The 14,839-nt window shown below is 32.6% G+C and overlaps 1 protein-coding gene across 1 annotated transcript; it reads left to right on the top strand.

Annotated features, from left to right (window-relative positions):
* Nucleotides 1–7,410: 7,410 nt before the first annotated feature.
* Cpes (Ceramide phosphoethanolamine synthase) lies at nt 7,411–13,105 on the top strand. The gene is made up of 2 exons (XM_040719831.2): nt 7,411–7,542; nt 9,844–13,105. The coding sequence occupies exons 1-2, from the start codon at nt 7,513–7,515 to the stop codon at nt 10,765–10,767; spliced, it is 954 nt and encodes a 317-aa protein (XP_040575765.1). The 5' UTR covers nt 7,411–7,512; the 3' UTR covers nt 10,768–13,105.
* The last annotated feature ends 1,734 nt before the right edge of the window (nt 13,106–14,839 follow it).

Below are 14,839 nucleotides of genomic sequence, written 5' to 3' on the forward strand. Positions count from 1 at the left end.
TTTATGCTGATTGTCAAACCATGTTTGGTTTTTTTCTTATTGGATATATCTGATTGACCTTTGTCATCCCTGCTAAATTTTGCTGTTATTATTATAAATAATATAATTATATAATAAAAGATGGGGATAGTCAAAGAAAAAAGTTTTTTTTTAACTTCAATACACATATTAATGAATCATCACACTTGCTCACAACATAGTCGCATCCATCTTTATTTCATTAGGACTCCAAACGCTTTAGGAATCTTAGAGTCTATACAAGTACAAAATATTGTTCTGCTGTTTCTTAGTTTGGTTCGACACCCAGTGCCAATTTTAAGAAGGTATACAGACGAGTGATTGAGCCCTGTATCCTTAAGATACCATTTACATGAACTGCTACAATGAAAAAACACTACACATCTTATATTTTGATCGGCCTACATGTTCTAAAGCCGGTACTGCTCACTGTAGGTCCTTGGTTCTCAAACTGTGGTACGCGAGTTCTTGTGTACTTGGAGTAAAAAAAAAAGTAACAAAGAAGTTAAGCCTTCTCTATTGTATATTCCATTTGGTCAGAATTGTGGCAAGCTCGATTACATGATGGTCTAACCTTGTATATCTATTAACCTTAGTACATTGACATTTGATATTTTATAGGTGGTTACATTGTAAAAAGTTTGAGGAACACGGATCTACTAGGTATATTGGCCTTTGAAATGAGGCTTTCGGGTATTGGTCCCTAGGTGTCGCCAGTTAGACATTATAAACCGGTTCAAAAATCTAAATGCTTATTTCGACGTGTTTCAACAATATTTAATTCATTTTTTGTATAGTTTCATTTATCAACGCAATTTTTTCGCTCGTAAAAAAGACTAATTTTGTACCTACAAACTGCGAGGTGCGGACATCATTGATTTATTTTTACCAATGGAGAAAAACATTTCTCAAGCCTATCAAATGCTTGTGGAGCGTACGTTGGACATGCTCTAGGTAGAGCATAGTGCTTCAGGGGGTTTGGAAAATTCCAAAGCGGTGATTTTGACGTGAGAAATGAAGAGTGCGACCGGCCACCGAAAAAGTTTGAAGACGCCGAATTGTAAGTGGTGTCATATAGTTTGACCTCCTACAACCCAATTTAACCGTTAATGGTGATCTCTACTAAGAACAATTGACCGATTTGAACCAAGCTATACCCCAAAAACGCCCAAAATATGAAGCCAGGTAACACAAGGTAAATTTCCATGATGACAACGCATCATCGCATCGCTCTATAGCCACCCACCAGCTTGTTGAATCGTACAACTGGGAGCCTCTTTGTCATGTGGCATACTCACCTGGTGCATTCTGATTACCACTTGTTTGCATCGATGTGTCGCACACTCAATGATTTTCGCTTTGATTATCCAAAAATGGATCGATGGCTTTTGTACAGCCAAAGACGAACAAGTTTTTTTGGAAAGGCATCCATAAATTGCCTAAAAAATAGGGAAAATGTGTGACTAGCGAAGGTGCATACTTTGAAAATTAAATTTGAAAACATTTTTTCACAATAAACGTTCAATTTAAAAAAAAAGTCTCATTTCATAGGCGCATATCCGGAGAAATTATTTATCTCGAATTATATAGTGAACCAAAATGACTGACTCAAAAAAAAAAGTTCTGATATCCCTTTTTGTTTTTAAGTATTGTTGAAACAATTTTAAAGCTTCGGGTGTCTTTATCAGATAATTTTGTTTCAATTCCTTGAAACTCAAATGAATTTTTTTTTGGATGTTAGAAAATATTTGTTTATTCTGAAATTAATAATTATTTGTCTAAGATTGAGTTTTGCCAATATTAGTAATATAGACAGTCTTGGTAATTGGTTATACCAGACTGTTTAAGACCGTCAGGGCTATAAAGTAACATTATTATTACTTTATAGATAGTTAGTGGCTTTTATTATTAATAAACCATTAAATGAATAACTCTAATATAGTGAAATTTAGAATAAACTGGGTATTGCTGTATATTGCTTACAGAAGCGGGCACTTGCTAATTTTTCGTTAGTCTCATCATTTTTTTTGGCAGTTCCACTATCGTTAATTCCCCTAATATTGTAGATTAATGGACCACTATCGCTAATCTGCTAACATTAATCCACTAATTAAATTATTTTAGTGAAAGGTCTGTCAAATGACCCACAGATTACCAAAGTATCTGTCAAGGTCAGAAATTCCTAACAATGGAGAAATTCCTCACTTGACCTCGTGGAAGTAGCGGTAAGAGGGCGACATGACAGAAACAACGGGTTTATAAATCCATATATTAAAAAATTGGATTCTGGTAAACCCATTAAAAGTAAGCTCAAAGCGTTACTATAACTCTAAACTCAAATATCAAATCTTCAAAGACCTGTAGATCTAGCTCTTAGTAAGTAAGAAGTAATGATAGGATTAGTGTTCTTATAATTTTGGTATTCTGGTAATCACTAATACGCTGATTTGTTCTTAGTCCACTAATCAGCGGATGAGCAGAATATTTACCTCCAAAAGTTGAACGAATTTATTCAATCTAGTAGTGGAATAACTAAAGTTATTATTCAACACCTTTTTGATCACTTTTGCTTCTCTCTTCTGTATAAAAGCAATTAACTCTCTTTTCTTTTGTTTGATAAGAATTTTGAAATAAATGGTTCCTGCTCGCATTATTATTATTTAGAGTTTCAATGCCTATATAAGCAAATCGTAATGACTAAAGCGTGATTATTCGGTAATTAATTATTCAATACTAATTATATTCCCACAAAGGGATTTTAATTTACGTATACATGTTAGGTATTGATGGTTCCGAAAGGCATTTTCCAAAATGCAACTAAAAACATTTGAAAAAAAATTGAAGATAACTTAAATATTATTAAAACGTTTGTAATTTAATACGTTAGATAGACAAATAAGATTAAATATATATATTAATTATACAGGGTAGGGCAGCAAAACGTGGATTGTTAGTTAATGTATATTTTCTCATTTATATGAAAAGGTTTAGTGATAGTTTTTTGATATTCTGTTCCCACCGTCTTTTTTACATAAACAAACTATAATAATCATAACTGTTCTAGCAACCTAGTTTTTAAGTTGGCCAAGATGAAAAAAAAATGGAGAAAACTTCTCCAAGATATCTGAAATTGGAGGGCATATTTAATGAGGGATACGAAGTTCTTAATTTGGAGGAGAATATAAAAACTAAGTCAATGAATCCCCTCGCCAACGACTTCTCTGTGGCTCCTAGGACCATCAGGAGGGCTATAAAGTACAACTTTGGATTTGTTTCTTTGACAAAAACCCCATGCCACCTTCTGATAGAGGGCATGAAAGCCAGGAGGCTCGATAGGTTCCAGAAAATGTTCACATGGATCTAAACAAATGGCTCAATTTTCAAAAAATTCTTGGACAAGAAGATTTTCAAATTTGATCAATTCTGGAAGCGCTGAAACGATCGCTGGCTTGCAGAAACAAAAGAAGATGTCCTAGGGATTTACCACGCCAAATATCCGGCCGCCAGTCACTTTTTCAGTTATTACTCAACCCCTTGTCTAGTCTCCTTGAGCTCCAAAAAAAAAAAATTGGGTTTTGGTTATAGAAGATAAAGTTTCAACTCCCTAGGTTCAACGGTGCGGGCACCCATAAAGGACAACATAAACTGTATTTTATATACATACAGATAATTCCATAATTGGGAAGAACTGGCTCAGAATTGGCTAACTGCTCCCATGCTCTTACTTTTTTCGGAGAAAGGCTGCGTTACAAAAATAAGGGAACAACGTGTACAAGGCCAATGAGAGAGGAATACAAACAAAAAGGGACAAAAGTATGAATGAACTCTAGTCAATATACAGGGTTTGGAAACTGTTAATAAATGCTAATTATGTAATTAAAATAGAAAGGTTTTGTGATTTTCCCCTGCATATTCCGAATCTCCTGTCCTTTCTGCATAAGTAAATCTCAAAATCTCAAATCTTTCATTATGAGTGAGGAAGAAGCAAAATGGCAGAGGATCTTAGACCTGCTGGATGCCAAAATTGAGGTGGCAGAGATTATGGGCATTGTGAAGTGCTCCAGGAACCTCATTTTCAAGGGGGCCAAGATGAAAAAGGATGAAAAAGACCTCTCAAGGAAAGAAGGAAGTGGTAGGAACAACTAGAAAAGGGATTCCGGGTTTCTGGGGGATCTGAAGTAGGAAGATCAAGGAAGACCCCACAAAATCCATGAATTTCCTCTCTAACGAGTTTGACGTGGACGAGGGGACAATCAGGATGGCTGTGAAGGAGGACCTGGGGTTGTCCTCTTACACAAGGACCCCACGCCAACTGTAGACGGACACTCTGAAGGAAAGGAGACTCTAGAGTTGCAAGAAAGTTCGTGTGTGGATCAAGGCAAATGGATCCAAAGTAAAAAAATTATCTGAAGAGAAGGTTTTCACAGTAGACGAGGTCTACAAGCGTTCGAACGACCGTTGGCTCGAAAGATCACCAGAGGAGGTCAAGGGGGTGTTCTGTACAAAATATCCAGCCCAAACAATGGTCCTGGGGGTAATGGCCTCCGACGGCAAGGAGATGCCTCCCTTCTTGTTTAAGGCTGGGGAGAAAATCGGCCAGGATGCATACTACAAGGTGCTGAGGTTCACCATACTACCATGGCTCAAGGCTACCTACCCAGAGTACAACTGTGTGTGAATCCAAGATAGTGCACCCTCACAAACATTGACCAAATGCCAGAAGTTCTGCGCCAACAACATATGGCCATCATGTAGAACAACTTGTCCGACAAGTTCATCATCAACTCCTGCAAAGCTTTCTGTCGTCGTGTGTAGGCTGTGATTGCTGCTGAGAGCGGCCATATTGAGTGAACATGTTCACAAAGGTCGTGTCTCAAAGTTTTGTTAAAAAAATTTCAAAATTATTGACTTTTTTCTAAAATCAGTCATTCAGTCCACGTTTTGCTTCTGAACCCTGTAAGTTTCCGTTATCATTTAGTTTTTACATTCAAGCGATATTTTATTAGGTGTGTCTCAAATTATTACAAAATAAGGGCAGCAATCCTGAAGGGGAGCCTCTCTTTGAACTGCAACCTATGATATCCATAGAACCCATGTTTGTTCTCTTCAACACTGAATCTTAGCCAGGCGATGCAAAAACCTTAAAAAATGCTCTTGACAACTACATCACTATATCAAATTACCCAGACGGGTTGGAGTATTATCGGTCTATAAAAAAACACTTTTGAATGAACCAGGGATACATATTATATAAGTTATTATCTGAATTTTAACCCTATAACGGTCATACGTACCATATTCTTGGAATCCTCCATTTTAGGGGGGTTGACAATTTTGTGGCTAAAAAAATTCATAGTTGCGATGAGCATATTTTTTTTCTTTTTTTTCAGGTTGATAAAACCATTCAAATTTATTTTTGGGTAGGCTCTAGGACGCCCTTGGGCATGAGTGTATTTTACTTATAATAGTTTGTAAACAAGTTGAGAGAGAAAATAATACAGCTCCCTCAATGATAATATTATTTAATAAAAAATATAGGTCCATGTTACTCACTTAAAATTTCTTACATTATAACGTTCCAGTGTAAATTTTTTTTTTTTTAAAAGTACTAAAACCCTGTTTGCGTTTTTTGTTTTTTTTAAATTTACAAAATAAAAAAATCGTTCAGAAACATTTTTCCTCATTAAGGCAATCACAAAATTGAAGAATAAAGCTGATTTAAAAAGGTGGTTTATGATTATAAAAATGTTTTTATTGATTCTGTATTCTCTTCTGAACTCGACATATTTCCATTTTTAGGGTGAAAAATGATGAAAAACGACACTTTTCTTGAGACCATCATTACTTATTCATTATTCATTTTAATGACGAAAAATGTCTCTGAACTATAATAATCCCCAAATACTATCATCTCAAATATTTCTTAACCCTAAGGATCTAGAAAAAAAAAAGAGATCAACTTTTGGATTCTGCGCTCAAAGATCGATAATATTTTTGGCTTAGTTTCATGTAGAAATTTTGACCGGACACACTGGAAAAGGGTTGTGATAGTATTTCAAAAGCTGAAATAACTTAGTTAGTAACTACGTCATTTAAGCTGTTGTAGCTACCATAAGTGTATTGCCACTTCTTGATCCTATGGATCTCTATCATTATTTAATAAGTATGTTTTACTCTTGGCATTGACTACTTTTATATTTCTTACTAAACAATATATCCTGACAGTATTGTTAATGCCAGAGTAGTATTTTTTTTTTAGCCTGCCCCTTATTTTGAATGGGTATTTGATGAATTAATTTTTTTCCTTAGCAATTTCATTATCCTTTAATTCCTGATTAGTGAATTTTCTTTCTTAAATAGACTCAACTATATTCAAAACCTGATTGAACATTCGTATGTGCTCATAAAAGACGGAGAGTCGCATTGAGGATTTGTTGCAGAGGTATAATTGGAAGTCCTTGTTGGAATTGGGGATGGACAGTGGAGTAATTCTTAGAATTGTCCTGATTTATTTCCTTATCCCTTGTCACAGCTGATTGTACCTGATCTCCTCCAAATCATTCTTCAAATTGTCAGGGTTACCATCTTGATTTTCGTTTTCTTTTTTGAAACATGCCCATTATACACAAGATTTTCATCACTAAGTTTGATATTCGTTTGAATATAGAATATTTTATCATTGAAGAAGGGGTATGTGTTAAGAAAAAACTAAGTATAGGGATTAAAAAAGAAAAAAAGTGCTCTTTCTCTCCATTTTTGATCATTATTTAATGAGTCGTGGTGAGTTAACGTCTCCCCCCCCCCCTCCAAAAAAAAAAAAAAAATTATTGCTTATCTTTGGTATAAATTGATTTAAAAATGCATAATGAAATGAATCAATACGAATTTAAATATAATTACAACTTTTTCCCATCACTAATCATTTTTTTAATAAAAAAGTTTTCCTCTATTATAGTAGTAATTCATTTTCTCCCCCAAAATTATATAACAAGCAGCTCCTATTAACAAGGTTCTCAATTCAGTAATACCGTATGTCTAGCTTGCACTCCAAATTCCCATCTCTAATTAACATATCTTATTCCTCAATTTAGACCGATGCAGAATTAGGATGTAGTGGCTTTGCATATAGGTACTGGTTTCAAGTCAATTTAGAATAAATCCCCATTAAACGCAGTAGTTCGCCATACAACACATGTTTGATAATAAAGCAAAATTTGTCGACAGAGGGACGGATTTGCCATATATAATGTGTGACTGTATAAATATATTTATCTCTATTATGTGTCTATGCTGTTTGTTAAGTCTTGTAGTAATATTATGTACATTTGTCACAACAATCGGAAAAAAGTCTAAAAAGAGTGTGGGGAAATGGTGGAAGGTGTTGGAAGAGAGATATGAATAATTGAGTACTTCTCATTTGTTCAAATAATGACAAAATAAAATATAAATGCGTTAGTAAAATATTAATCAGTGATAAGAAAAGAAATAGTAATAATGCCTAAAGAAGCTAAAAATCAAGTCCTGGTAAATTTTTTTTGCTTACATTCCTAAATTAAAGGACGAGTCCGAATCGGACGCAAATACTGTCCCATCAGGGGCACCAGTAGCTACAAGTAGGTGGGGGAGTGGGGGGTATATTATGATGACGTCATAGTCATGCATCCTTAAATTTTTATTATTGATATATTAGTATTACACTTAGTCCAGAAAAAGTCTGCACTCCTGAGCACCTATGGATCAGGTGTCACTGTCTGTGTCCAATAGAGCAATATTTGATAAATTATTTCATCATTTAAAAAAGCACAATTTAGACTCAGATTAAGCTTTAATTGAGAGTAATTATAAAAATACTTTAGTATTTTCCTTCTTTAAAATTTGAATATAATAAGAAATTTCTAAGAGCCTCCTGCATTTATCCTTCACTCGTCTCCTGTTAACGCTAAAACCAGACCAGGTCTCAGTTATCATCATAATAAATTGGAAGTTGAGTCCCATGCTATCTGTTTCGCATAGTCGCTCTGCAAAAGTTAAGGGTGGCCCTATAGCGGACCGCAAAAATAGTAACCGCGAACTATGCATGACGAGTCGGGTTATCATATTGTATGACACTCAAACAATCTCATAAGATTCCAATTTGGTTATTGTTACTCTAAGACTTGAAACTAGGACTGAGACCTAATTTTCTTCAGTGCCAGTTTTTATGGGGACATTTGGAGCACTTGCTTTAAGGCTCTCTCTTTAACGTAAAATATAAAGACTCTGAGTAATTTAAGTATACGTAAAACAAAGAAAAATATTATCATTTTCTAGTTGTTTTACCTACACAAATACAAGACGTATAGGGATTGATTCCTACAACACAGACTCTTAATAAACTGTTTGGGATAATTATTATGGTGTATAGTACTATTAGTGTTGAGACGCGGTCAGAGAACGAATTAATTTCTTCAGTTTTGTTTTAAGTTATATATGTATGTATATATATATATTTATTTTTTTTTGTAGATAGAAATTGGTCAAACAACAAATTTCTTGTCTGTTATTAAAATAAAAAAATATTTTATGTAATAATAATTTCTAAGAAAGTCATTTTCAATTAAACCGATCAAGATCAATTTTTTAGATCTAATTCGACAACGAGATTGATCTAGACTCTAGCCCGAACTGGGATCAAATAATATTTAGGACTTACAAAAATTATAACGTTCTCCGACCGATTTTGGATTTCCAAACTGAAACCGATAATCAATATTTAATTATTCAGTTTCTCCTACAATTTAAATGCCTTATTTCTTAATTTTTATATCTTAGAAAAACAGCAATACTACAGAGATTGCGGAACATTCGTTAATTTACCCATTTTTGAAGATAAATCCAATTTTTTTTCTATTTAATAACATTTATATTAATATTTATACAATTTTGTTGGATTTTTTGAGGTCTTTTAAAAATTATAGGAGTATGGAACGATGTACTTCAATGAACAACGTGCTCGGGGAAATTATTAATTTGAACTCAGTGTACCTGGGTTTTTACCCCGGTCGTTCTTAGAGAAGGAAATACACTTTATGTATAAGGACTTCACAGAAGGTTCTTAGGTCAGATGGAGTAAATGTAATATTACAATGTTTACTTATACTTAATCAGTGCAACCCCATCTGACCAATTAAAGGAACACTAAAAAAGGAATTAGGCTTCCCTTCAAACCACTGTCCCAGTAATTGTTTATTTAATAATTTTTTCATATATATATTAAAATAATTAATTTTATCTTCACTTGGCTGTACGAGTATGTCTTTGGTGAAACAATTTTTTTTAAAATAATATTGGACTGAATATCATTTAAATCTTTTTTTTCATATGAAATTATTATATACCTACATAACCATTATGCAACTTGACATTTTTAGTAGATCTAACCAAAAATTTATAGGATAAAGGATGAGATATTAGTGTTTAGACTTTTGAGATACTAACTTGTATCTCAAAGTTATTTAATGATTATTAATTAATTTTTCCTGTGTTTATAAACAAAAAGTTAAATTTAAGATTATATGTGGCTATGGATTCATATGAAAGAGAGGCGCCGGAACTAATTCATAAGTGGGGGATGGCAATTTTATAGAAATAACGTCATAAATATATTGATGACACAATAACTGTTATTTTGTTCCAAAATGGAGGGGACCAAATGCCCCTTTCCGCCCCGCTTCTGGTACCACGAATATCAAGGCACATTTATATAGTCACAAAATTCCTTAGGTTTATTTTAAGAAAGGCATAATTATATATTTACTCATTTGAACTGAATCATGTATTTTGCAGGTAAATATATATATGAACACAAATCTTTTCAATGCAATATTGATGACGATCGGTATCTATATAATTTGGATGGACTTTGCTTTATTCGTTGATTTGAGTCGGTCACATCATTTAATAAATACAACGACGAGTCATTACTCCGTATTTCGTCCCTTAACAATCAAGATCCTAATTCAAGGGCCAACAAATCACTATATCGATGGTCCATTATCACACGCGACGTTATATTTTACAAACATTGCAGCTTATTTGTCTGGGGATGGTATTTCAGTCTCAAGTGTTTTTGTTGCAGGCTTAGCATCGAAATGTATATCTAATATTGGATCACTCAAGATAAGACATCTTGGCGTACTCCTTTACAAAGTTAGAGACTATTTGGATGCACTGGACGGGGATGTGGCGAGATATCATTGCAAAGAAACGCGGGTAATTCCTAATCCAACCTCTAGGGGTTATTATTTTGATGGAGTTTGCGATGGATTTGGGATTATTTTCCTTGTTGTCGCCATAGGTTATTTTATTTACAACGATAAACAATGGAATAAATTTCAATTTGTTGCACGAAACAAGATTGTGGTATTCAATTTGTTCCTCATCCTTGTTCAGATACTAATGAGCTCCCTTATATGGAACTATTTCATGTACAAATATCATGTACTCCTAGAAACGGATATCATCGCCAAAGATACGCAAGCCCAAAATATGGTATTTGGGTTTCCAGGATTTTGGGTTGTATTGTATTTTTGGCGACTTTTTAATCCACAAAGTATTACTCAGTACCTTTTAATCTCCGTCCTCTATAATAAAGAGGAACAATACATTGTTTTATCGCGTTATAATGGGTTTCTTATCTTATTTATTATTTCCTTTTGGTCTGAGTCATATTATCAATATTTATTGAACGCTTTTTTATTAAAAACTTAATGCGATAATAATAGTATTTATTTGTATTCATTTCGGGCTAGAGATATCGCACATTTCTCTACATATATGCATGATAGTAATCACAATGTGATAATATTTCGTGAAAAAATACCCCCTATTTGTTTTCATTTTAATGACCATAAATAGGAATACATAGTATCCCTGCGATTTTCATGAAATTTCTTGTCAGGCAGGGGCGTCCGCAGGGGGTGGCCTGGAGGGATTGCAGCCCCTTCAAAATATCCAAAAATGGAATTCTTCCATTTTTTTTCTAAAAAAATTAATTTTTCAATTTTTTTGTCCAAAAAATTTAATCTTTTGTGAAAAACCATCGATTTTTTCCCCTGCAAAATTTAATATTTATAATTTAATTTTTGAATTGTTTTCCAAAAATTTTATTTGAAATTTTTTTCCCAAAAATTTAATTTTTTGTGAATAGCGGTAAATCTATGAAATTTTTATACCAAAAATTTAATTGTTTGAATTTTTTTTCGAAACCAAGCCCCTCCCCCCTCCAAATATAATTCTGCGGATGCCCCTGTCAGGTGATGATCTATATTATCTTGCCTCGATCTTATTATTCTCCTGAAAGTGAAAGTTGATTTAGGATACTTAATGCATAAGTATTCAATAGGGAGGAGATACGTTTGATTAGCTAACTACATTTTTTCTTTTTCTTTTCTAAGGTTGATAAATACAAATTAGATCTTATTAAGATCAAAAATTAGGTGGATGGGACAAGGTATAAAACCAGTATAAGTGAGTTGGGAGAGGGGGTATGTGCACAATTCCTTGTATAAGTCTGAGGTTTACTAGTATTAGTAAGTTCCCGAAGTCTCTAAGACTAATCCTTCAAATTTATTTTGGATTTAAGAAGCGTAGTTTGGGGCCTAATACCCCAATACTCGCAATCGATTTTTTTAATCCTTTAAAATCGATTGCATTCTACAGGCCAGCAACGATGGAGAGGACTAAGCCGATTACTATTTTGTAGATACAACTGAGGATTCCTTCCTGAATATATGGTAGAGTCTAATCTTAATCTTTGGAGCTTTAGTGAACATGAAGGAAGAATAGGGCGTTTTTTCTGGAATTGGCATTGAGAAAATAATATTTAATTTGCAATTCCGATTCTTATTTATTAATTGTAGTAAATTATTTATTACTTTTCTAGGTTATGAAAAAAGTAGACCCTCCAAAATGAAGGAATTTTAACTTTTAACAAGAAAATTTAATATTCAAAAATTATTTAAATTATTTTTTTTCCAAAAAATTAACTTTCTATGAACAACTAAGTATTTTTTAAATTATTCTCCGATCAATGTAATATATGAACTTTTTTTTTCCAAAAAAAATTCATAATATAAATTTATCTTTTGAAATTGTTTTATCCAAAAAAATTCTTTTTCTGAACTGTTGTGGATTTTGGAAATTTTTTTGAGAATAGCCATGGGTTTTTGAAATTTTTTTGACAATAGCCATGGGTTTTAGAAATTTTTTCTACAAATTTTTTTTTTTTTTTGTGAATGGTTGTCGATTTTTGAGAAAATTTTAAATAATATATTTTTTCAAAAGATTTTTTGTAAAATCATCGCATCACTACAATTATATAAATAAATGTAAACACGTAGGAAGAGTGACGTAATTGCCTAACTGTTTTTTTTTAATTTTGATTCTGGGGCATACAAGGGGCTGCCCCCTTGCCTCCCCACTTCAAGCGCCTATGGATGAGTTCATTCAATAAAGATTTCCAAATAAGGTGTTTTATTGAAGATCAATGTCTCAAGCGCCCACTTCATTATTAATCCTACCATCGACTCGCGAAGATAATAGAATTACGTTATCAAAAATAATTATAATAAATTGAAGTAAAATAATTAATTGGTATTTTTTCTTTATCTTGATTTATGTTCAATATTGTTTGTATGTTGATGCACAACACAAGTCAAAAGAAAATTAAATCAGGGACACCATATATTTTTTTAATTTTATTGTTACCGTAAATTTTTGTAATCTTTATGTGAAAATAACAGGGTCTCCCTAGGGCTAATCAGAATAATTTAGTTAAATAAATGGAAGATAATTAGTAAAGAAATACAAATCCATTCCACATTTTTCTGATAAAAAATCCTTTTAGTTTCATTTGGTTTGGTTCAATTTTTTCCTTTTCAACCTGTTTTATATAATAGATAATTGTAAAAAAGACATTTTGATACTAAAATCATGTTTGTAGCTTCAATATTAAGGAACAAATTTATCATCAAAACTTCACGCCTTTTTTTGTATTGTTTATGTTACAAAAATCTGTGATCTAATAAAATATTTTATTTCAATAAAACAACACAACTTTCTTAATCATCAAGAGAAATTTTCAGAAATTACTAAGAACAGTATTGTGCAAAACATGATACTTTAGAATACCTACAATTGAATGGCATAGTTTACGAGTATACGAATTTCTTCCCAGGCTCTCCAGACAATAAATGATAATTATTGAAAAAAAAGAAGTTAAAAGTACTTTCATATTGTGCAGTAATAAAGATTGAAGATAATGATATCGGGTTAAAACTTATGTATTTTTCATAAACAAATATGATTGAAAACTTTACAAAATACTAGATAAATTAATTTTTACCGTCCATTTTACTTTTTATCTGAACCATAACACCTTATGTCTAATTTGGAAAGCTATTTTGAGATGCCTTATTTTCCAAAGAATGGTGCGATTAAACGAAGCAACGAATTGTGTAAAAGATTAAAAAATTATCTAAACTATATATAAATTATGTTAAATTGATTTTCTCCATTTAAATCTTCAGGCTTGCATCAATATCCAGCATTTATATGGGGAATTCCAAAACACTTCTAGACTTCCGAGCAGACCTCTTGCAAGTTTTTTTCTCTCCGTAAATAGGATTTTGTAACATACCTACTACTGTATGATAAAATTATCTAATATAAAATATAAGTGTATGTTACTCACATAGAGGGTGCTGTGAAAATTCTTCTGATTATGGGGAATTTTTTTTTAAATAACTAGCTCAGACAACAAGCTACAGACTGTCACACCACCTTGCAGATAATAATTCTGTTTAAGTTTGATCATGCCCTATGGGGAATAATCCAGATATAAAATATATATCCTTAGGTATATGAATATAACTTTTATCAACTAAAAAACCTTTTTATTGGATGAAGAATTAAATCATTATGATTTCGTTTATATTAGTTTCAAGGCAAATGAGAAGTAACAGAGTTAGTAATCTTCATTTTAAAAAGTAAACAAATCTTTTTATTTGTTTGTTGATCACTTATCGGAAAACAGTGTGTAGATATGTAAGCGTAAGGTCATCTTTATAAATCAACTAGAATATGAATCATAATCAAGTACAAATTTCTTCATTTCTAAACATGACATTATTTATATGGTAAAAAAATTAAAATGCCTCTGTTGTGTCTTGACGAGGTTTGATAGACACAAGCAATCAATTAGAGGAATCCAGGACGACTGAGAGAAACAAGGAGGAACGTGGAGGAATAAGATAAAGTAGAATTACAAGGAACCTATATATATTCTTACTAATCAATATATAGATCAATACTACTCTATCATGTAAAATAATGACAGGTGTGATCGTAAACTTCCTCCCGTCATTGATTTTTCCTTTTCTAAACGCAAACTTAGTTTTTTTTTCATACAAATATCCCATCTTTACTTATAAGTTGGGTTGTGTCATTCCTTATTTAAGACTCCAGTCCTGTCCAGTTCAGTCCTGCATATCAGTACTAAAAAATTATAAAGTTTGGTACAAGAATGACACCACTCAACCTCTTATTTTTAATCAGATCTAGTAATGACAGTCCAAAAGACCGATGGTCTTAAACACCTGTCCCAAGGACTGATAGCGGATAGGACTACTACTAAGATGGGACAGGACCGAAAACATAAGGATTGACACAGCACTACTTATAAGTGACATCTGGTGAGTAAAAAAAAGTTATTAATATATGTCCTTTGAACAAAAGTTTATGCGGTATTCTTCGTTTCGTTTTTAAAAATATGAACGGAAAT

Source organism: Lepeophtheirus salmonis, chromosome 9 (genome assembly GCF_016086655.4).
Source record: "Lepeophtheirus salmonis chromosome 9, UVic_Lsal_1.4, whole genome shotgun sequence".
Taxonomy (NCBI): Eukaryota; Metazoa; Arthropoda; class Copepoda; order Siphonostomatoida; family Caligidae; genus Lepeophtheirus; species Lepeophtheirus salmonis.